Source organism: Mustelus asterias, chromosome 1 (genome assembly GCF_964213995.1).
Source record: "Mustelus asterias chromosome 1, sMusAst1.hap1.1, whole genome shotgun sequence".
NCBI classification, from domain to species: Eukaryota; Metazoa; Chordata; class Chondrichthyes; order Carcharhiniformes; family Triakidae; genus Mustelus; species Mustelus asterias.
In genome coordinates, this window is record NC_135801.1 from 169,176,851 (window position 1) to 169,199,118 (window position 22,268).

General features: G+C 41.6%; 2 protein-coding genes across 2 annotated transcripts in view; one reads left to right on the forward strand and one right to left on the reverse strand.

Annotated features, from left to right (window-relative positions):
• The window catches only part of LOC144500091 (uncharacterized), a 55,655-nt gene extending 37,298 nt beyond the window's left edge, over nucleotides 1-18,357 (reverse strand). The window contains exon 1 of the mRNA XM_078222883.1: nucleotides 18,325-18,357. The gene's annotated coding sequence lies outside the window, so the exon portion shown is untranslated. The remainder of the gene's footprint in view (nucleotides 1-18,324) is intronic.
• atp5fa1 (ATP synthase F1 subunit alpha) lies at nucleotides 153-15,584 on the forward strand. Its single transcript, XM_078222858.1, has 12 exons — nucleotides 153-364; nucleotides 2,947-3,025; nucleotides 3,765-3,934; nucleotides 4,763-4,936; nucleotides 5,366-5,532; nucleotides 6,070-6,218; nucleotides 6,459-6,610; nucleotides 7,502-7,726; nucleotides 8,173-8,280; nucleotides 8,879-9,023; nucleotides 10,509-10,659; nucleotides 15,357-15,584. The coding sequence occupies exons 1-12, from the start codon at nucleotides 305-307 to the stop codon at nucleotides 15,436-15,438; spliced, it is 1,662 nt and encodes a 553-aa protein (XP_078078984.1). The 5' UTR covers nucleotides 153-304; the 3' UTR covers nucleotides 15,439-15,584.
• Nucleotides 18,358-22,268: the final 3,911 nt, after the last annotated feature.

Consider the following 22,268-nt stretch of genomic DNA (forward strand, 5'->3'; position numbering starts at 1 on the left):
CTAGCGGCTCGCTGAAAGGAGACTGGAAGGAGATGAAGTTCTCGGTTAACCAGGATTGAGCCAATGGTCTGAGAAACCCGCTTTAAAATGGACGCCAACAGATTTTGGAACCTGACCCCGTTTGAATTGTGCGCTGTTTGCCTTCCGGGTCAGGTGGGGGCGGGGCCTCACTCTACTGCCGCTGACCTCTCTCTCTTCAGGAGCTGAGCCGCCGCCATTTGCAGAGCCGCTCGGTGGAGGCAGCAGCAGCGTATCCCCGAGCAGGAACCGCAGAGGACACACACAAATCAACCCACCCTTCACCATGCTGTCTGTTCGCCTAGTAACTGCCGTCGCCCGCTCTCTTCCCAGGCAGCGAGCTCATGTAAGCAAATCCGAAAACCCAATCTCACCTTGGAAGGTTCTCGGAACCCCGCGAGTCAAATAATCCGGAGCTGCCGCCGGCTCCTCCGCCATTTTGGGACATCAGTTTGGTGGGGCCCGGAGAGTGACTTTGAGCAGAAACTGGATCAGATTATTTGGGGGGGGGGAAATCATTTCATGATTGTTTTAACACGTTTTCGTACTTATTGTCAGAGGGACTGGTTATTGTGTTTGTCATAGGTGGAGATTTCTAGCAGCCCCATATGTGTCTGTAAGAGAGGTGCACTGACAACGTCCTACTGAAGGTCAGGCCCTTTAATGTTTCTAACGACCACGTCTTCGGTTGAATTTGCAATATCATTTATCGATACAGATTTTATACGTTTTCATAGCGAGTTTTTTTGCATTCACAAATTACATTTTTCTAGTTGGTTAAAATTCGTGCAGAGCATCGGAAAGGTTTCTCTTTTGCAGCTGAGCCAAATTTTGACAATTGGTTTAGTAGTTTGTTTTAGCTTAATTCCTTGGTTGTTATTGCATCTGGTTTTTATATTGAGTGACATTGTATTAAACCAGTGACAGTTAAACAGAAATATTCAGACTATATATAGCCTGTGCAAATGCTACTTGGCTACAATAATGTTGAGATTTTGTGGCCTTGCATTAAATTAAGTGATATTTGGTTAGTCATTAACCGTTTTTAAAATCTAGCATCTTAGATCTTGTCAAGCAGTGGGTTACCTCAATGTTTAATTGGACAATTGCCCCTGTTAAACCTGGAATTGAGTGTTAAGAAATGTCTATTTAATCTTATCTCATTTTGTAGTGTCAGCTATGGCCTAGTTGGTGTTAATAATCAAGACTGGGTTTCATCCCAATGCAAGACATGAACACAAAGACTGACAGTACTGTGCATTACTTGGGAGGTGCCATCTTTTGAATGGGATGTCAAACCAAAGTTGTTTTGGTGGACTCGTACCCATTTAGTGGCTGAGGCACTGGATTCAAGTTCCAATCTCCACCGGAGGCATGTGTTGGAATTCCCCACTGCCAAATTTTCTGTCAGTTCACTTTACAGACTCTTCAGTTCCTCTGCTTAATCCAGTGACAGCTCAAATTAAGGGAAAATTATGGTGTTATGATAACATCGCTAGTAGTTTAGAGGGCCAGCTTAATGCTGTGGTGGGGGGGGGCGGCAAGGGTTCAAATCCCACAGGACAATAGTGCAATTTACCTTCAGTTGGTAAAATATGGAATTAAAGAAAAGCTAAGCTAGCCCCAGTAATCGTGACCATGAAACTAACATAGATTTTTTTTTTTACAAAAATCAATCTGGTTCGCTAATGTCTCTTTAGGGAAGAAAATCTGTAATTTTTACGTGGTCTGGCCTTTGTATGACTCCAGACTCTCAGCAATGTGAGCTTTGAAGTTGAGTCATAAGGACTCAAAGCATTAACTTTGTTCCACACTCCACAGATGCTGTCAGACCTGCGGAGTCTTTTCTGTTTTTATCCCACGGTCATTTGGTTGACTTACTGCTGCCCTCCAATGTTTGCCAGCAAGACATTCAAGGACAGTGGGGATGGGCAACAAATGCTGGCTTTGCCTGCAGTGCCCACATCCTATGAAAAATTGCACTGCTCTGAAGAGGGGATCACCTAGAAACCTATAAAATTCCAGCAGGACTAGATAGAGTAGATGCAAGAAGGACGTTCCCGATGGTGGGGGTGTCCAGAATGAGGTGTCATTGTCTAAAGATAGAGTATACCTGTTAGGACTGAGGAGAAATTTCTTCACCCAGAGTGATAAGCAGTTGAGGCCAAAACATTGTATGTTTTTAAAAAGTTAGATATGGTACTTGGGGCAAAAGGGATCAAAGGATATGATGGTGGGGTCAGGCAATTGAGTTGGATGATAATGAATTGCAGAACAGGCTTGGCGAATTGCCTGCTATTTTCTGTTATCCCAATTGTCCTGACTGATATTCAGCATCACAAAAGTATATTATCTGGTCATTATTGCATTGCTGTTTGTGGGGAAATTGGCTGCTGCATTTCCTATATTACAACAGTGACTACAAGAGGTGTGTCATTAATTGGCTGTAGAGTGTTATGACCATCCCATGATCATGAAAGGTGCTATATAAATACCAATCGCCTTTTTTTTTCAGCCAATGATTAAACCCAAGCGTTTGGCTGAGCTGGCTAAATATTTTCATTTTGTTTTACGGATTATTCAAAGAGAAACATCAACACTGCTTTCACAGATAGCTAGTCCACCTTACTGCCTTGCACTTGCAGAAAACAGATATTCTAAATTCTTAAATTGACTTGCATGGTGACCTTTGTTTTTGGACCAGATCATCCATCGTAAAACTTGTCTACTCGCCCTGGTGAAAAACCAAAGCTGAATGTCTCTTAAGTTTACCCAAGGTAATTCAGCAGAGAGGTGGTCTGCATATTGAATAAGAAAACCAGAGAATATTTGTAATTAATCCTGTACTCTGTAGAATGCTACTAAACGTTTTAATGTACCGGGTTTATTTTGTGAAAAATGTATTCATTTCAGTTTTATTCTTTGTAGGTGGCAAGACATGCCCTTCCAGCAGTCTTTGTAAGCACCAAAAATCTTCACACTTCAAGGACATGGCTTCAAAAAACAGGTCAGCCTATAGCAAAAGACTTTGACCAATATTTGAAGATATTCACTATATCAGGGAAGATGAAACAAATCAATCATAGCGTGAACAATGAACCTTTGACTTTTGTTTTTGTATTTATAAATCAAATGCTTTTGATTTAATGTGTTCTTTTGGTTGCAGTGGATAATGGTTTGTCCAGACAATTTTGATTAAGCTGGCTAATGACAGGAAATCTTGGTTTAAGCTAGCCATGATTTAACTAGTCTGGACTTATTTTGCTCTGGTACATCAAACCATAAAAGTTTTCTGCATAGAAGCCCATTTGAGTAATTGACTGTCATCTTATAACTAGCGTAATCAACACTTAAACCATGGCCCTGCATTTTCCCAAAAATCTGATTTTGGACGCATTTAAAACATGTATCCATTTCTCTCTTAAAAGGTACAATGGTTTCTGCTGTGGCCATTTCCTCTGGCAAAGTTTATGATCTAGTAACCCACTGCATTTGAGAAGTTCCCCCTAAGATGTCTCAACCTGTGATTTTAAATTGATGACAGTCCCTCTTGCCCCTCCAGTGATGACCTGTCAGTCCCTTTCAGTGACTCCCTATTATCAGGCTTAACATTATCTCACTGTGAAGCCTTTTGCAGTTTTTAAAAACCTCGTCAAACTTCTCAGCCACCCTTGCTCAAGTGGAAATAGCTCCAGAATTGCCAACATATTACAACTGCAGTTACACAGCTTGGTGTTTTCCATTAGGTACGGCAGAGGTTTCCTCCATTTTGGAAGAACGTATCCTGGGAGCTGACACTTCTGCTGACCTGGAGGAGACTGGTCGTGTGCTATCAATCGGTGATGGTATCGCTCGTGTGTATGGGCTGAGGAATGTACAGGCTGAAGAAATGGTGGAATTCTCCTCTGGCCTGAAGGTAACTAAGCACTAAAGTGCTTTTGAATTAACGGAAAGCTGAACTAAAACTCTTAACTTGCATGTGTGCATGCAGAATCTTTATATGGTTAAATTCATACAGGTGCAGCCAAGCATCACCAATAACTGTTAGGGTTTCCTTTCAAAATAGTTAATGGGGTAGCTTTTTTATTGGGCCACTCTTAAAAACCGAGTTCAATGTAATTGAGAATATGAATTTGATTCTGCCCTCTGATTATAGTAATCTCTGTTCCCTTTTATAGAAACCATTTTGTTATAAGGTCCTGTGTTTGATTCCCAGAAGATGTTGGGTTTACTGGTCTCAATTAGGATTATGGTAGCAGCAGTAAAAATTGACTTGAGTGCTATGCTTAAATAATTCAACCAGTGTTTCTGTTCCTAGAGTTTATCCAATCGTTCCTCCTATCACGTGTACGTGTGTAGATGTTGGATGAGGACAAATTAGGTTCAAGTATGAGGCCCTTTTTGCTAAACTGTCTGCCAACACTTGCTCTCCTAGGTTAAAGAATGACCACTTGGGCTAGATAGTGGCGAATAGCTAGTAAGGAACAGTATCCTAAGTGAAGTCCATATTTTCAGAAGAGATGTTTTTTCCCCCCTGATCAAGCTGTGGTGGCATTATATGCAAAATACATAATCCTGTAAACAAAAGAAAAATCAAGCTACTCCCATGTTTATTCTGATTGGCTAGAAACTGTATTAAGACTTATGAACAAATCAGTAATTTCTGTCTGTACTCCAGCCTGCTCATTTTAGTCAGAAAGCACCAGGATTCTTATTGCTTTCTAACTTAGTTGGTGTCTTTCAGGGAATGTCTCTGAACTTGGAACCTGACAATGTTGGTGTTGTCGTATTTGGTAATGACAAGCTAATTAAGGAAGGAGACATTGTGAAGCGAACTGGTGCCATTGTGGATGTTCCCGTAGGAGAGGAGCTGCTTGGACGTGTTGTAGATGCTCTGGGTAATGCCATTGATGGAAAGGTAAGGAGCATTGAAAATTTGCCCTGGTTTGTAGTAACCAGAATTATTTCTGATTATCTTGTTAAAATATGTGCTTTAGCTCTTTTTTTGATGCTGTGGTCTGCATCTCATTTTAATTTTGGGTAAAAATACATTTTTGCTTAGAATTACATTGCATTTTTGTAGTACAGAATCAGGCCTTTTGCCCTTCTACTCTTAGCTGTGTAGTCTTCTGTTCCTTTCTTTCTCATGCTGATTCAGCTTCCCTTCGTATTCTGGGATTGTGATCTAAACTTCTAAAATTCTTGAATCTGGGTTGAAAACAAGTTCCAGCAGACAGTTGGTAAAACTTAACCTGGCCGTGGCAAATTGCCTTTTTTCTTTTTTGGTTCCTTTTGCTTGTGATTTTGAATCCTTCATAAAGCTCAGCGTTTTGCCTTTCTCTAATAGGGTCCACTTGGAGCCAAGGGCCGTAGACGTGTGGGGCTAAAAGCCCCTGGTATTATTCCCAGAATCTCAGTGCGGGAGCCCATGCAGACTGGTATTAAAGCTGTAGATAGTCTAGTACCCATTGGCCGTGGACAGCGAGAGCTTATCATTGGTGACAGACAAACTGGGTAAGAGCCTTGTATTAAAACCGTTTTAGTAAAGCCAGCTTCTGTGATGTGAATATATATACAAATATAGTGAGATTACTGGTTTGATTAGCTGTCTTATTTCCTTAATGCTTCTTTGAAATATGCATTTTTTCAATAATGTCTTGGAAAATGCTGAATAAGCATTCAGACCATATTCCTCCTTGAAATACATTTAATGGATATAGAGTGGAGCCAGCAAGTGATAGCATTGGATAATGAGTTGATGGTTCATTCCAATGTACTCTTCCAGCCTGCTTTGCTTGACATTGTTGCGTATCAAACTTGAAAAATCCTCCACAGGTTGTTCCCTCTCCATCCCATTATTTTCCTTTTCCCTTCTAATCTAGAGACACATGGAAATCACTTTGCTACTATCCTATCTGAAGTTAGTTCACCTATTGTGGCGCAGTTAATGGACTTGAGATATTTTAGATCTGTATGGCTTAGGCATCCCAATAAACCTGTTCTGACTCTGATCTGTGTTTTAATGTATGTTATACCTTTTGTCTGTTTCAGCAAAACTGGTATAGCCATTGATACCATCATCAATCAAAAACGATTCAATGACAGCACTGATGAGAAGAAAAAGCTGTACTGTATCTACGTTGCCATTGGTCAGAAGAGGTCCACTGTGGCTCAGCTAGTTAAGAGACTGACAGACGCAGGTGAGAGTTCATGTTGAGCAGTTAAATTTTGAAAGTGGCATGAGTTCTACACTTTGCACTGGCTCTTCTTGGTTGGGGTAAGAAAATCATCCAGGATCCTGTAGAAAATGGGGGTAAAAAATTGGGTGTCATTGATCACTAATTGAATTATAAATATTGTAAGTAATAGTTTCTATGCCATTGTAAATCATTATTGTGAGTTGTCGTGCATCTAATTTTACTTGTGTTTTTGACTTCTAGATGCCATGAAATACACCATTGTGGTCTCTGCTACAGCCTCTGATGCTGCCCCACTGCAGTACCTGGCCCCATATTCTGGCTGCTCTATGGGAGAGTATTTCAGAGACAATGGCAAACATGCACTAATCATCTACGATGACTTGTCTAAGCAGGTCAGTCTCTCATGTCCTCTATTGGCTTTGCTTTAGGTTCCTTGTTGTCTTTAACCTGAGATTTTTGGTCAGACGTTTTGTTGTGTCTTCCAAAAGGTAATTCTCTGGTCTTGACAGAACAGATTGCTTGCCATTAATTTTCTACCCGAACTGACTTTTATCATGCTACCCTTGTGGCAAGGATCCACAAGTCTGGACAAAAATGCAAGTGTTGAAACTCTTCCACATCCTGGGAATTGAGTCAGATCTTTGTATGAATAGGCTGGGTTTAAAATCCTTGTTTCAGTTGGAAATCTCTGATTTTTACCTATCTGCAAGTTCTGCTAGTTATTTGCTTGCTGAAACTTGGAACTGTTAAGACTGTATTTCCATCATTTGCAAAAGGTTTTTAATTTTGTTGGATTATGAAATTACAGTTCATGTCAAGAATCCCAGCTGACAACAACCCTGGCTGATCCCCCACCTAACCACCATTTGCAATGCCAGTACTACATTTTGACTAAACATATGAAATAGCAGGAGTAGGCCATGCTGCCCCTCAAGTACGTACTTCAGCTCTGACCAAAAACCAAATTTCAGATCTCCAGTGGAAACCATTTTCTTGAGATTCAGCTATTGGTCTTTCATTTGGTTCTGATCTCATCGGTTCTGCTTTGAATTTTTTTTTAAAAAACTACTAGATTTTGAACAAGATCTTAAATGCTCACTTTTTAGGGGAGCTTATTTTTGAAAAGGATATTTGAGACCCGACTTATCCTTGCCTCTGTTCATGGGTAATTATTTTGTGAAGTAGTTGCATATACATAATACTATCAACTTCTAAATCCTGCTCCTTTACTACAGAGTAATGAGACTTGTAATAACCATTGTCTTGCTTAAATCTCTTTTCAGGCTGTTGCCTACCGCCAGATGTCCCTGCTGCTGCGTCGTCCCCCAGGTCGAGAGGCCTATCCTGGTGATGTGTTCTACCTGCACTCCCGTCTGCTGGAGAGAGCAGCCAAAATGAATGATAACTTTGGTGGTGGCTCCCTTACTGCTCTTCCTGTTATTGAGACCCAGGCTGGTGATGTGTCTGCTTACATTCCAACCAATGTCATCTCCATCACTGATGGTCAAGTAAGTTGTAAAAGCACAAATTATTCTGTGCTGCTTTTGCAGATAGTTTAAGAAGTTAGTCTTTGAATCACTTGGAGAAAGAGGAATATGGCTACAATAAGAACACTAATTGATCACTTTTAGCAATATTTTATCTGTTTACAATTTAAGACTGGTCAGTTACAGTAAGCTGCACAGGGTTTACACTTGACTTTGAGAGCCCGTGGATTGTTGGGAGGCATAAATCAAATGGAAATGCATCAAAACCATAATGGTATAAAGGACCTGATTTGAGCTTCATTGGAAAATAAAGCAATGCCTGCAGGATTTTATTGCATATTCATACTGCAAAACTAATGTTGATGTAGCATTAGATCTGATGTGTAGTTTTGTAAGCAGTGCTGTCTTGTGTTGAATTTCTTGTTCTGATACCGCATTTGCTTTCATTTAACTCCTTTATTTCCTAGATCTTCTTGGAAACTGAATTATTCTACAAGGGTATCCGCCCAGCTATCAATGTAGGTTTGTCTGTGTCACGTGTAGGATCTGCTGCCCAGACCAAAGCCATGAAACAGGTATTCAATGCAAAGCTTAATCTGTTTTTTATTTCTGCATGACAACTATTTCAACACTGCTACTAGGATTTTAATAACTTGTATCCCAGTCTGCTTTAGTAAACTGACTTGTCAATTTTGCAAACTCTGAAGTAGGCACAGTGGTTAGCACTACTGCATTATATCTAAATGTTAGGGAATCTAAGCCATTAATCCAACTGTTTTATTTGTTTAATGAATAGCCAGATGATAAAGACAGGGAAGGTCCCAGGTTGCAGCACCAAATCTACTTAGTCAGCACACAGCAATTGATATGTTTAATTAGTTTAAAAATAAGCTGAGGTTCTGATAACTGTCCACTGAACCTGCTGGAAGTGTGCATAGCTGGACAGTTGGCAAGCATAGATCTGCCCCTACTTAAAATCCTGCTTTTCTTTTACCCCACCCATCAGACTTGCTAGCCAGTCAACTAATACGGTCACTAACCTCACCCAATGTAACTATAAGAGTGCACATCAGTATGCTTGGATTCATTATATTCGTTACTCTTTAGCGTTTTAGGGAAATGTTGAGTAAGAGGCACCTCTAATTATTGATTCTTGGTTTTTACTGCTTACAGGTGGCTGGTACCATGAAGCTGGAGTTGGCCCAGTTCCGTGAGGTGGCAGCTTTTGCCCAGTTTGGCTCTGACTTGGATGCTGCCACACAACAATTGTTGAATCGTGGTGTTCGTTTGACCGAGCTGCTCAAGCAAGGACAATATGGTGAGTGTATCCCCATATTGTAAAAACACATGCATTTATTTAGAGCCATGACCTCAGCATCCCAAGTGCTTTTGAAGAGTATGCTGTCTATTATAATGCAAGGAGATGGCTGGATTTCTCTAATTTGACTACTTGTTCTACCATTAATAGCATAAGTAGGTGCACCATAAATAGACCTGCAAATGCAGTAAACAAATCATTATCTGTTAATCCTAAACATGTTTGCACATTAAAATCAAATCAGCTAAGGGGGTAGTTAAAAGATTGTGGACAAAATCTTATGCAGGCAGAAGCATGACTGAGGTACTGACTCAGTACTGTGCATCTGCTTTCACAAGTATGACTTTACTGTTGTGGAAAGGAGGTGCTAGATGTATCGTTAAGGTGGCAAATGGGAGGCGGATCATCTAGAACAATGAAACCTGCTTGGAGTATTGGAGTTGCACTTCACCAGCCAGGTGAAAAGTATGACTTGTGCCTTTATGGTGGTCGGGCGTTGAGGCGCTTGCTGCACAATATCCAACCTCCGGTGTCTTGTAGCCATAGTATTTGCAGATGGTCCAGTTAAGTTCCTGGTCAGTGAGGGGGATTCAACAACGACATTAATGCCTTTGGTTTGACTTTTGTTGGAGATAGTTATTGCCTGGCACTGTGTGGCACAAATGTTTGCTACTCATCAGCCCAAGCTTGAATGTTTAGGTCTTGCTGCATACAGGCATAGACTGCTTTACTATCTGAATAGCAAATAGTATTGGACATTGTGCGATCATCCCCACTTCTGATCTGATGAAGGGAAGGTTGCTAATAAAGCAGCTGAAGATGGTTGGGTCTGGGACATTACCCTGAGAACTTCTGCAGTGATATCCTGGGATTGAGATGATTGACTACTGCAATTTGTTCTGGGTATGATTCCAGCCTGTGGAGAATTTCCCCATGATTTCCATTGACCTCTTCGGTTTTATTTGGGCTTCTTAATATCGCAATTGATCACTTGCTGCCTTGATGTCAAGGGCAGTCACTCGTGCTGTAGGAATTTGATTGTTCTATCCATGTTTGGGCCAAGGCCCAAAGTCTGGAGCCAGGTGTTTGTTGCAGAGCCCAAAATAAGCACAATTGAGCAGGTTGTTCCTGTGTGAGTACCTCTTGATGGTACTTTCATTGACACTTTTCACCACTGCTGCTGATTAAGTCAATAATTGTACAAATTGGATTCGTCCTGCTTTTTGTGGACAGGAATACCTGGACATTTTTCCATGTTGTCAGATGCCAGTGTTCTAGATGTACATGAGCAGTGTGGCTAATTCTGGAGCCCAAATCTTCAGTGCTACAGAAGAGTTTTTGGAACCCGTAGCCCAGCATCTGTGATGGTGGAGACCTCGTGGCCAGGATGGATCACCTACCTGGCATTTCTGGCTGAAGATAGTTGGATATACTTCAGCCTTGTTTGCATATGCCTGTTATGAAGTAACTTGTGTTGCCTTCCAGTTCCCATGGCTATTGAGGAGCAAGTGGCAGTTATCTACGCTGGTGTCCGAGGTCACTTAGATAAAATGGAGCCTAGCAAGATCACAAAGTTCGAACCTGCTTTCCTGGCCCACGTGAAGAGTCAGCACCAGGATGTCTTGGAAACAATTAGGTAAGGAGCTCAATCTGTACATTTATCTCATCACTCAGAAAATTTCAATTTGTTAAAGTTTTTTCTGTCATTTTGGAACATAACTGAAAATTACTTTAAAGCCAAAAATTATCGTAGGGCCTTCGAGACAACTTTTAAAGATCTGATAATTTCAGTTCGTTGTACATTGACCTGTTTAGAACCTGCACCTCCTTGTATCTTGTATAGTCTACTATGTTATCCTTAGCCAATAAGCTAAATGGCTGTCTTGTTCCCAGTTGGTCTTCATTGCTGTTCTGAAACTGGTCAATAAAATGTACAATAATCTGATACTGCTTTGCTCTCAGAAGTTTACAGAACAGAAGTTGTCTGTTCAGCCCACTTGTCTGTGATAGAAGGGGAAAATGTTCAATAGCTCAGACAGCACCTGGAGAGAGAAATAGTTAGCATTTCTGGTTGATGACAGTAGTATAATCGGACAAGGTCAGCACGGATTGACAAAAGGAGAATCATGCTTGACAAATCCATTGGAATTTTTTGAGGATTAACTAGTAGATCGACTGAGGAGAACTAGTGGGTGTGGTTTATTTAGACTTTCAAAAGGCTTTCAACGAGGTCTCTCATAAGACTATGTAAAGTTAAAGCACATGGGACAGCAGGTAATGTCTTGAGATGGATAGAATGCTGGTTAGCAGTTAGGAAGCAGAGTTGGCATAAAGGAGTCTTTTTCTGATTGACACTCAGTGACTAGTGGGGTTTCGCAGGCATCTGTGCTAGGACCCCAACTTGTATATATCCAAATTTGCAGGTGGTACAAAGTTGGGTGGGAGGGTGAGCTGTGAGATTTGGACAGCTGAGGTTATCCACTTTAGCAGCAATAATAGGAAGACAAATTATTACTTGAATGGGTGTAAATTGAGGGAGGCGGATACTCAGTGAGACCTTGGTGTCCTCGTGCATCAATTGCTGAAAGCAAGCATGCAGGTACAGCAGGCAGTAAAGAAGGCAAATGGTACGTTGGCCTTCATAGCGAGAGGATTTGAGTATAGAGATGTTTTACTGTGTAGGTGAGGCCACACCTGGAGTACCATGTGCAGTTTTGGTGTCCATGCTATAGAGGGATTCCTGGGGTGGCAGGTCTGTCATATGAGGAGAAACCAAGTTGGTTAGAATTATATTCACTGGAGTTTAGAAGAGTGAGAGGGATCTCATAAAAGTTTATCAAATCTTAACAGGGTGGATTCAGAAAGAATGTTCCCAATGATGGGGGAGTCCAGAACTAGGGGTCATGGTTGAGGATAAGGATAAACCTTTTAGAACTGTGGTGAGAAGAAATTTTTCTAAGCTGCTGTTGGAAAATGGGAGAAGTGGTTATGATCTAAGTTTTCAAGGGTATTTGACATTTTGGAAGGACAGCAAGAAAGGAAAAGGTGTGGTAGCTCTTAAATGATGCAATTAGTGCAGAAGCAAGACATGATCTTGGTTCAGAAGATCAGTTTGGGGTGGGGCTAAGACACGGCAAAGGAAGGAAGTCACTGGGGGAATAGGTCATGAGCCCCTCCAACAGCTACATTGTGTAGCTTGATATAAAAGAAACAATGGAAGCTTGTAAGTAAGGTACTGCAATAATCATGGAAGATTATAATCATCTTGTAGATTGGACAAATCAAACTGGTCTGGAGCGTGAGTTCATCCAGTATTCGGGACAGTTTTTCAGAACAATAGGTCCAAAGTAAAGAATCCTCTCTGAGTGGTCATAAACTAGAATTTCGCTCAATTTGTACGAGAGAAATTTGGATCTGAAGCTAATCTCTGATCTTGTATTGCCTTTATCTAACTTTATGAAGACACGAGTTGGCTAGAATAAAATAGGAAAAATGGGTTGAAAAGTAAGTTGGCAGAAAAGCAGTGGAAGATATTTCATAACTCAACAAAGATTGATTTAATCGAGAGACTGGGAATGACATACCATCTGTGGCTAAGGAAGTTGAGGATGCTGTCAAAGACTCAAGCCAGAGGATTGGGAAAGAGTTTTCTCTCGTACTAAAACTTATCAGAAATATACAAACAGACACCAAAGGCTTCTTGTGCTAAAAAGGGCACCCATCCCTTAGTGATACTGGGGAATTAAATGGGAAAACAAGGAAATGGCAGAAACTTTGAACAAGTAGTTTTTAAAATCTGGCCTTCACAGAAGACAAAAACATCTTCAGGGTGAGGGGGACTTTTAATGATCACTAAAGTAAAAATGTGAGGAAAGCTAATGGACCAGGTGGCCTGCATCTTAAGGTCTTAAAAGTGGCTGCAGAGATAGTGGATGGATCAGATGTAATGTTCCAGAATTCCCTAGATTTTGGAACGGTCCTGTAGAAAACGGTAAGAGCAACACCATTGTTTGTGAGGTTGCAGGGAATGTAGGCCCATTAGTCTAACATCTATCTTTGGGGAAAATGTTAGAATCCATTATTAAGGGAAAGTACCAAGATGTTTTGAAAATCATGACGCATTGAGGCAGAGTGAACATGGTTATGTGAAAAGAAAATCACGTTTGACAAATGTATTGATTCATTATGGGTTCACCAAGCAGAATGGATAAAAGGGAACCAAAGGACATTCGATAAGGTGACACTTTAAAAGGTAACTGCACCAGAGTCCCTAACTTCCTACATAACTAAAATCCTTCATCCCTCTATCAGTCTGAAAAATCTGTTCTGCACCTCTGTGCTTAGTGTGATGATGTGGAGATGCCGGCGTTGGACTGGGGTAAGCACAGTAAGAAGTCTCACAACACCAGGTTAAAGTCCAACAGGTTTATTTGGTAGCAAATACCATAAGCTTTCGGAGCTTGCTGCTCCTTCGTCAGATGGAGTGGTCTCTGTCAGAGACCACTCCATCTGACGAAGGAGCAGCAAGCTCCGAAAGCTTAGTGTGATGCCCAGAATGGTAGTTGGTACTCCAGCTGAGTTCTAACCAGTGACTTGAAGGTCAAGTATAACTTCCTTGTTTTTGGAATCCCAAGTCTCTTTATAAAGCAAAGGATTCTGTATGCCTATTTAACAGCATGTCTTGCCACCTCAAGTCTTAAGTACATATGTAGGTTTATTTGTTCAAGAATTTGCTTCAAAGAATTCAGTCATTAAATCTGCTGACTTTTGATTTTAAGCCCAAACTTTTCCAAGTGCTAATTGTATCATTGTCAAATTTACCCAACCAATGTCAGGCTGATTGGGCTGTATTTGGCAGGTTTATCCCCTTTTCACTGTACCATTTGTAGCCCTTCATTCCTCTGACACCAACCCCATACCTAAGGCATGTTGGAAAGTTGTGGCCAGAACCTCCAGAAATTACACCCTTGTTTTCCTCTGTAACCTTGGATCCGTTCCTTGTGGATGTGATGACTTGAGATTGGTGGTCCTCAAAAGTAAGGTACCTCTTCGTCTGTTTTTATTCCACCCAATATTGCTACCTGTCTCTTTTTTTTATTGCCACGTATGCAGCATCCTCTTCTCCCATGAAGATGGGTGAAAGAAGTCCTCATTTAGTACCTCGGTCATGTCCACTGCTGCCTGAAGAAAATATACTTTCTATACGAAACAATCTTATTTTTGAGTTCCCAATCAGCCTCTTGCTTTGACTACTTTAATACTTGCATATTTATAGATCGTATTTAGGCTTCCTTAATGTTGACATCAGATCCATATTCCTACTACTTTGTCCCTGAGATCTCCTTAATCCATCCTGTTTTCAGCTTGGGTTTTCTCCTGAGAATCTTGTGAACAAGGAGTATGCCCTTCAGCTCAAATCCTGCTCTGCCATTTAGATTGTGGCTGATATGATAGTAACCTCAAAAGTGCATCCAGCATGTCCCCCGATTATCACCCCCTTGCTTACCAAGAATCTATCCATCTCTGCATTAAAAATATTCAAAGACTCTACTTCCACCAACTTTTCAGGAAGACTACCAAAGACTTACATTAGCCTTGCATTTGCAGTTTTTTGTTTTTCAATTTAATCTTTAGTTAACCAGCAGAATACCTTCCCTTTGTGGGATGGGCGTATTTTGTACCTTAATCATGTCAAACCAGCCAACCAATTATTGATTCCAATTCACCTGGACAAGAAACATTTTCAACTCTTGAAATGAGTTCTCCTTCAGTTGAATACCTTTGTTCCTTGTCATTTTCCGTACCTATTTTAAACCTTAAACTTGCCAAATGCTCACCAGCTGGAATATGTTCCATTTGGCTCACATCATTTCCCAGATCCAACACCGCTCCCTTCCTTGTTGGAATGGAAACATCCTGAAAGCCACATTGCTTCTTTCCTGTTATGACCTGAATATAGTTGATTATTTCTGGAAATTTGCTCTTAACATCTTTCCAGTTTTATGACTCTTTGGTTCTAAGCAAATAGATTTTCCTGACTTTGGCCCCTCCATTACATCACATGGTTTAAGTGCTATAATTTAATTAATACTTCCACTTTTTTGTCCTTCTTTCTGGAATACTTTGTAACCATAAATTTTCCAATCATCCATTTTTAAGATGAGTCTGTTATTGTCGCCATATCATCACGTGACGACCTGTGCCTCCAGCTCAGCCACCGTTTTTACAATCCTAAAAGTATTTATGCACAGTTTAAGCTCATCTTGGACTGTCTCCATTTATTTGAACCTTTCTATTTCTGAACTTCTAAAAACAAATGATTCTCTGTTACAGGGCTGAGGGACAAATAAATACTGAGATGGAAGCCAAGCTGAAGAAGATTGTAGTGGATTTCTTATCCACCTTTGAGGCGTAAGCTCACTCGTGTCTACCAACCTGTCTTGTGAATGTTTGGCTGAGTGCTCTGATTCCTCATCACGTGAACTGTTGGAAAGCAGTTTATGCTATTGTTTAAAATGTACAGAAGGGTTTTTGCTTCAAAGAATAAAATGTTCCACTCGATGTCTTGAGTTTGGCTTTTTCTCCATGTTAATTTTCAGTGAAGAAAGTTAGTGCTGATGAAGACAATAGTGGCAGGACCAATAGTAGTTCATTCTTTCACTTAATCATTTTTCTTTCCTATTTGAATTTATTGGAGCTGATGTTGCCATCATGAACAGTAACCTTTTAATGTTAATCCTCACTTGAATACAGCTGTTTAATGCCCATGCATTTCACACTTGGCAAATTCAAACCCTGTCCTATATACAAAACAGAAGAAAAATAAGTGACTTTCCTTTATGATGTATTCTGAAATGCATTTTATAGAGTGCTAAGAACATAGAGTTGGGGCTCAGTTGGCTGGACAGCTGGTTTGTGATGCAGAGTAATGCCAACAGTGTGGATTCAATTCCTGTGCTGGCTGTGATTACTCATGAAGGCCCTGCCTTCTCAACCTTGCCCCTTGTCTATGTGGTGACCCTCGGGTTAAATCACTACCAGTCAGCTCTCCCCCTCAAAGGGGGAGCCTATAGTTATATGGGACTATGGTGACTTTATCTTTACCTATAACAAATAAATATCCCAGGATATTTTTCAAAACTTGACAAAAGATGCTGAGCTGAACGAGGATGTATTGAGGTTGATTTGTAATTGTGATCACCAAGCAGCAGTAAATGGGCTGCCTGAGGATAAACTGACCAGGGAGTAAAATGATGGTTGACTTACTATAGGTGGTTGTGGAGCAAAACTAAATGTTGAACTCCAGATTGAGCTTGAGGAGAGGCGGATGAGATTGGAGAACTTGAGGGAATTGGCATAGCCTCAAGTATGGCTGGTGTAGGATGAATATCGGATGCTTTTGAGGGCAATACTAATTCTGATCTTGATATGAACACTAGATACTTGAAAAAGTATTCTGGTCTGTGACACTACACTCACCTTATGAGTTCAGTCTTTAAAATAGCACAAATAAGGACTTTAGCGGGACAATTGAGTGCCTGGTATGATTCAGTACCAAACTTTCCTATGTAATATGGTACATTTTGAAAAGTGACAACTTTTGAGGAATTAACTCATTTACTGTTCAACATTTAGATGTTCAATATTCAAACAATGTATGTATACAACAGAAAGCTTGCTTATTTGGGGAAACAGTGATTCTTTAAATGTTCCTAGGCCCAGAAACCTCTGGTTAGATGTGCATAAAGCTCCCTCAATTACTACAAAACACTGGTATCTTGTGGTTTGATGGATCTCCCTTCACCCAATGCCTTCGACAATCCAATGTTGGGTATAGCTTGGGCTGGACAGGGAGTAAGCCTTCAATCTTGAGTTATCACTACAAAATGAAATCTTTATTCTCCTGAATAAACATTTCAGTTGAATGCCAGCTAGTGTGTGATTGCAAGCTCTTTTTGCATTCATTTTTCACTAAACAATTTAGGGGCAACAGTGACTATAGACCTCTCTACTTCTGAATGCCTGCAGAATTGATGAGAAAGTCAAGATTCTTTGCTACAGCACTGCTGAAAATGTGCTTGAACTTGTAGCATAGTTGCAACGTGGAAAGTAAGCAGTGCTGTTTCTTAGAATTTAGATCAGTTGAGAATGGAAAGTTGTGTTATTGTGACATAATGAGGATAAATCGGATGGAAATAAAATTTGTAATAGGCAACTGTTTACATATAGGTCTTCCTCTAAACCTGTAACAAAAGGAAAATGCTGGATGCTAGCAATCTAAACCAAAATTCAGAAATGCTGGAAATACACAGGCCCAGCAGCATCTATAGAGAGTTGATGGCAAAAGAAGCAACGGTGACATGAAACCAGTTCTTGTGGTCTCACCAACACTACATCAGGAGTGCTGTGTACAGCATTGGCTTCTCTAAGGAAGGATGTAAATATGCTGGAAGCAGTCCAGAGAAGGTTTAGTAGCCTAATACCTGGAATGGGCAGGTTGTCTTCTGAGGAAAGGTTGTGTCCACTGGAGTTTAGAAGAGTACAGGGTGACTTGATTGAAACATGGAAGATCCTGTAGTAGCCTGTGACTTTAAAAGAGATCATTAAAAAGGAACCAATTACAAACAACTATGAAGCCAGAAATACAAGCACAGCAGCTGAAATAAAAATGGGCACAGAAATTGGCCAAAACAAAAGGTATGCTGGGAATATCTTAGTCCGAACACACAGCCTATTCTACCTGAAGACAGGTTTTTGCAAGATTCAAGCTCAGACAATTGAAAACCAGCGATGCACCAGAACAGAGTAGCAAGTGGAAAAATGGAATCGGACATTGCCTGGCAAACAAATCACCATTAGATACGTGAGGCATATGTGCCTCACTAAAATCAAGGACAAGGTGCATATTCTGGGTCCAAAACCAAACAGCCAGGACCAAAGCAGGCACATACAAAAGGGTTCACCATTAGGAAACCATCAAAAACCATTAGTGACGTTTCGAGATGATAAAACCAACAAACTCAATATCCCTGATTAGTCAAGTCTTGGAAAATTCCAGAAAGATACAAGAATCTGGCGCTGGCAGGGTTTGACCTGATCCCCCACACTTCATCTTATCTCTGGACATGGCAAAGACCAGAGCAGTTTACTCTCCAACCATAGAGGGAGAGAAAGGAACGAACCAAAGAATTTGACAAACAGGCAAAAGTTACGAGTATCCGGGAAGCATTTAAGTTTCTAAAAGAATTGGGTCATTAGAAGTAGAATTATTAAAGTTAAAATTGTGAAGTTTAATTCTTACCTTTGTTGTCTTCAAATAAAATTACGATTGTTTCATTGACTGCTGGCTTGTGTGTGTAGTCCTTTTGCCTGATGCTCAAAGAAGTACCTGCGTAAAATAATTTCACGAGTATGTCACGAGTCCACAAGGTCATAGAGATACCCTGAACTGACAACAATCCTGATGCGTCAAGACAGGATAGATGTGAAGAGGAGAATCTGTTTAAAATGAGTGGCCCATTTGAGAGATGAGAATTTTTTCTCTGAGTTGAGAGTCTGTGGAACTCCATTCCTAAAGAAGATGAGCAAACAAACTAGGATTTTATGATAATCTGATTACTCATTGATTACTGGATTATTAGTCCAATTCAATTCACTCCACGTAATTTCAGGAAATGGCTGAAGGCACTGGATACTGCAAAGGTTATGGGTCCTGACAATATTCCGGCAATAGCACTAAAGACTTGTGCTCCAGAACTTAGCCAAACTGACCCAATACAACCACAACAGACACCCCATCCACCAACTTCAATAGCCATCCCCTCCACCACTGACACAGTGACAGCAGTGTGGACCATCTACAAGTTGCATTGCAGCAAAACCTCGAGGCTCCTTTGACAGCACCTTCCAAACCCATGACCTCTACCACCTAGATGGACAAAGGCAGCAGATACTTGGGAACACCAGCATCTCCAAGCCACACACATCACTGTCACTGAGACTAGAAGGTGGATTTCCGGGAGACACCTTCCTTCTTTGGGTGAAGGCATATGTCCAGGTGAGGGCAGCAGAGCAGTGAAGGTGATTGGCGGTTGCAGGTAAGATTTGCATAGGTGTAGTCACTGCGACCAGAAGGTGGTTTGTGGAGGAGCTGTCCCTAAACCCCAAATACTACTTCAGTGTTTCCCTCCCTACCTCCTCCTCTAACCAAAAAAAAAGTCGTCAGGAGGACCACAAGCAAGGGAGAGGTGAGTTGAGATTCTTTTATCATTTTACCTGTATAAGGGCAGTATGGCAGTTAGGACAGTGGTATGCCCCTCCTGCCAGATGTGGGAAATTAGGGAGCAATCTAGTCTCACTGACAACTTTGTCCGCAGGAAGTGTGTCCAGTTGCAGCTCCTCACAGACCACATTGTTCGGTTGGAGCAGTAGCTGGATGCACTGCGGAACATACAGGAGACAGAGAGTGTGATAGACACTAGTTACAGGGGGGTTGTCACATCACAGGTTCAGACAGGTAGATGGGTGACCGCCAGGAGAGGCAGGCAGGTAGTGCAGGAGTCTCCTGTGGCTATTCCCCTTTCAAAAAGGTATACCGTTTTGGATAGTGTTGAGGGGGATAACCTGTCAAGGGGAAATACCAGCAGCAGCCAGGCCTGTGATCTTCAGGTGGTTCTGCTGTAGAGCAGGGTCAGGCAAAGAACAAGCGAGCTGTAGTAATAGGGGACTCACTAGTTAGAGGCACTGACAGGTGTTTCTGTGGCTGCAATCGAGACTCCTGGATGGTGTGTTGCCTCCCTGGTGCCAGGGTCAAGGACGTCTCTGAGCGGTTGCAGGATATTCTTAAGTGGGAGGGGGAGCAGCCAGAGGTCGTTGTACATATTGGTACCAACGACATAGGTAGGAAAAGGGATGCGGTCCTGAAGTGTGAATATAGAGAGTTAGGCAGAAGGCTAAAGTGCAAGACCTTGAAGGTAGTAATTTTTGGACTACTGCCGGTGTCATGTGCTAGTGAGAGGAGGAATAGGAAGGTTAGGCAGACGAATGCGTGGCTTGACAGCTGGTGCAGGGGGCAGGGATTTAGATTTTTGGGTCATTGGGATCTTTTCCGGGGAAGGAGTGACCTGTTCAAGAGGGAACTGGAGGGGGACTAGTATCCTGGCAGGGAGATTTGCTAGTTTGGCAGGGGGGTGGGATCCAAAGCCGTAGGGAGACAGAAGAGAAAGTTGAGGACAGCACAGAAGTTAAAGAGAGCACATTAAGTAGTAAAGGCAGTAATCCTACAACAGTGGAACCCCAATTTAACGCGCCCCGATTTAGCGCAAATTTGGATATAACGCGATGAATTATTGGACCCTTTTTTTTCTGCAAAAAGTTGGCAAATTTAGCGCGACCCCGCTTTTTTCGCGATAATATTTTATGGACCCCAACCATCGCGTTATAACGGGGCCGCACTGTACCAGACAGATCAGGCAAAAGCAAGACAGAGAGCAAGGGAAGTCCAGATTAAACTGCATTTATTTCAATGCAAGAGGCCTGACGGGCAAGGCAGATGAACTCAGGGCATGGATGGGTAGTGGGACTGGGATATTATAGCAATTACTGAAACATGGCTAAGGGAGAGACAGGACTGGCAGCTCAATGTTCCAGGGTACAGATGCTATAGGAAAGATGGTTCAGGAGGTAAGAGTGGTGGGGGAGTTGCACTTTTGATTAGGGAAAACATCACGGCCGTACTGAGAGAGGATATATCCAAGGATTCGGCCACTGAGTCTATATGGATAGAACTGAGAAATAAGAAGGGGGAAATCACTTTGATAGGGTTGTACTATAGGCCACCAAATAGTCGGCAGGAAATTGAGGAGCAAATATGTAAGGAGATTACAGATAGCTCCAAGAAAAATAGGGTGGTAATAGTAGGGGATTTTAACTTTCCCAACATTGACTGGGACAGCCATAGTATTAGAGGGTTGGATGGAGAGAAATTTGTTGAGTGTATTCAGGAGGAATTTCTCATTCGGTATGTGATGGCCCGACAAGAGAGGGGGCAAAACTTGACCTCCTCTTGGGAAATAAGGAAAGGCAAGTGACAGAAGTGTTAGTGAGGGATCATTTTGGGACCAGTGACATAATTCTATTAGTTTTAAGATAGCTATGGAGAATGATAGGTCTGGTCTAAAAGTTAAAATTCTAAATTGGGGCAAGGCCAATTTTGATGGTATCAGGCAGGAACTTTCAACAGTTAATTGAGGGAGTCTGTGGAAAGGCAAAGGTTAGTGGGAGGCTTTCAAAAGTGTCTTAACCAGGATTCAGGGTAAGCACACTCCTCTTAGAGTGAAGGGCAAGGCTGGCAGAAGGAGGGAACACTGGATGACTCGGGATATTGAGGCCCTGCTCAAGAAGAAGAAGGAGGCACATGACATGCATAGGCAGCTGGGATCAAGTGAATCCCTTGAAGAGTATAGGGGATGTAGGAGTAGAGTTAAGAGAGAAATCAGGAGGGCAAAAAGGGGACCCGAGATTGTTTTGGCAGATAAGGCAAAGGAGAATCCAAAGAGCTTCGACAAATACATAAAGGGCAAAAGAGTAACAAGGGAGAAAGTAGGGCCTCTTAAGGATCAATAAGGTCATCTATGAGCGGATCCACAAGAGATGGGTGAGATCCTAAATGAATATTTCTCATCAGTATTTACTGTTGAGAAAAGCATGGATGTTAGGGAACTTGGGGAAATAAATAGTGATGTCTTGAGGAGTGTACATATTACAGAGAAGGAGATTCTGGAAGTCTAAAAGTGCATCAAGGTAGATAAATCCCCGGGACCTGACGAAATGTATCCCAGGACATTGTGGGAAGCTAGGGAGGAAATTGCAGGTCCCCGAGCAGAGATATTTGACTCACTGATAGTCACAGGTGAGATGCCTGAAGATTGGAGGGTGGCATATGTTGTGCCTTTGTTTAAAAAGGACTGCAGCGAAAAGCCTGGGAACTACAGGCCGGTGAGCCTCACATCTGTGGTGGGTAAGTTGGTGGAAGGTATTTTGAGAGACAGGATCTACAGGCATTTAGAGACGCAAGGACTGATTAGGGACAATCAGCATGGCTTTGTGAATGGAAAATCATGTCTCATAAATTTGATTGAGTTTTTTGAAGGGGTAATCAAGAAGGTAGATGAGGGCATTGCAGTTGATGTCATCTACATGGTCATTAGCAAGGCCTTTGACAAGGTACCGCATGGTAGGTTGTTG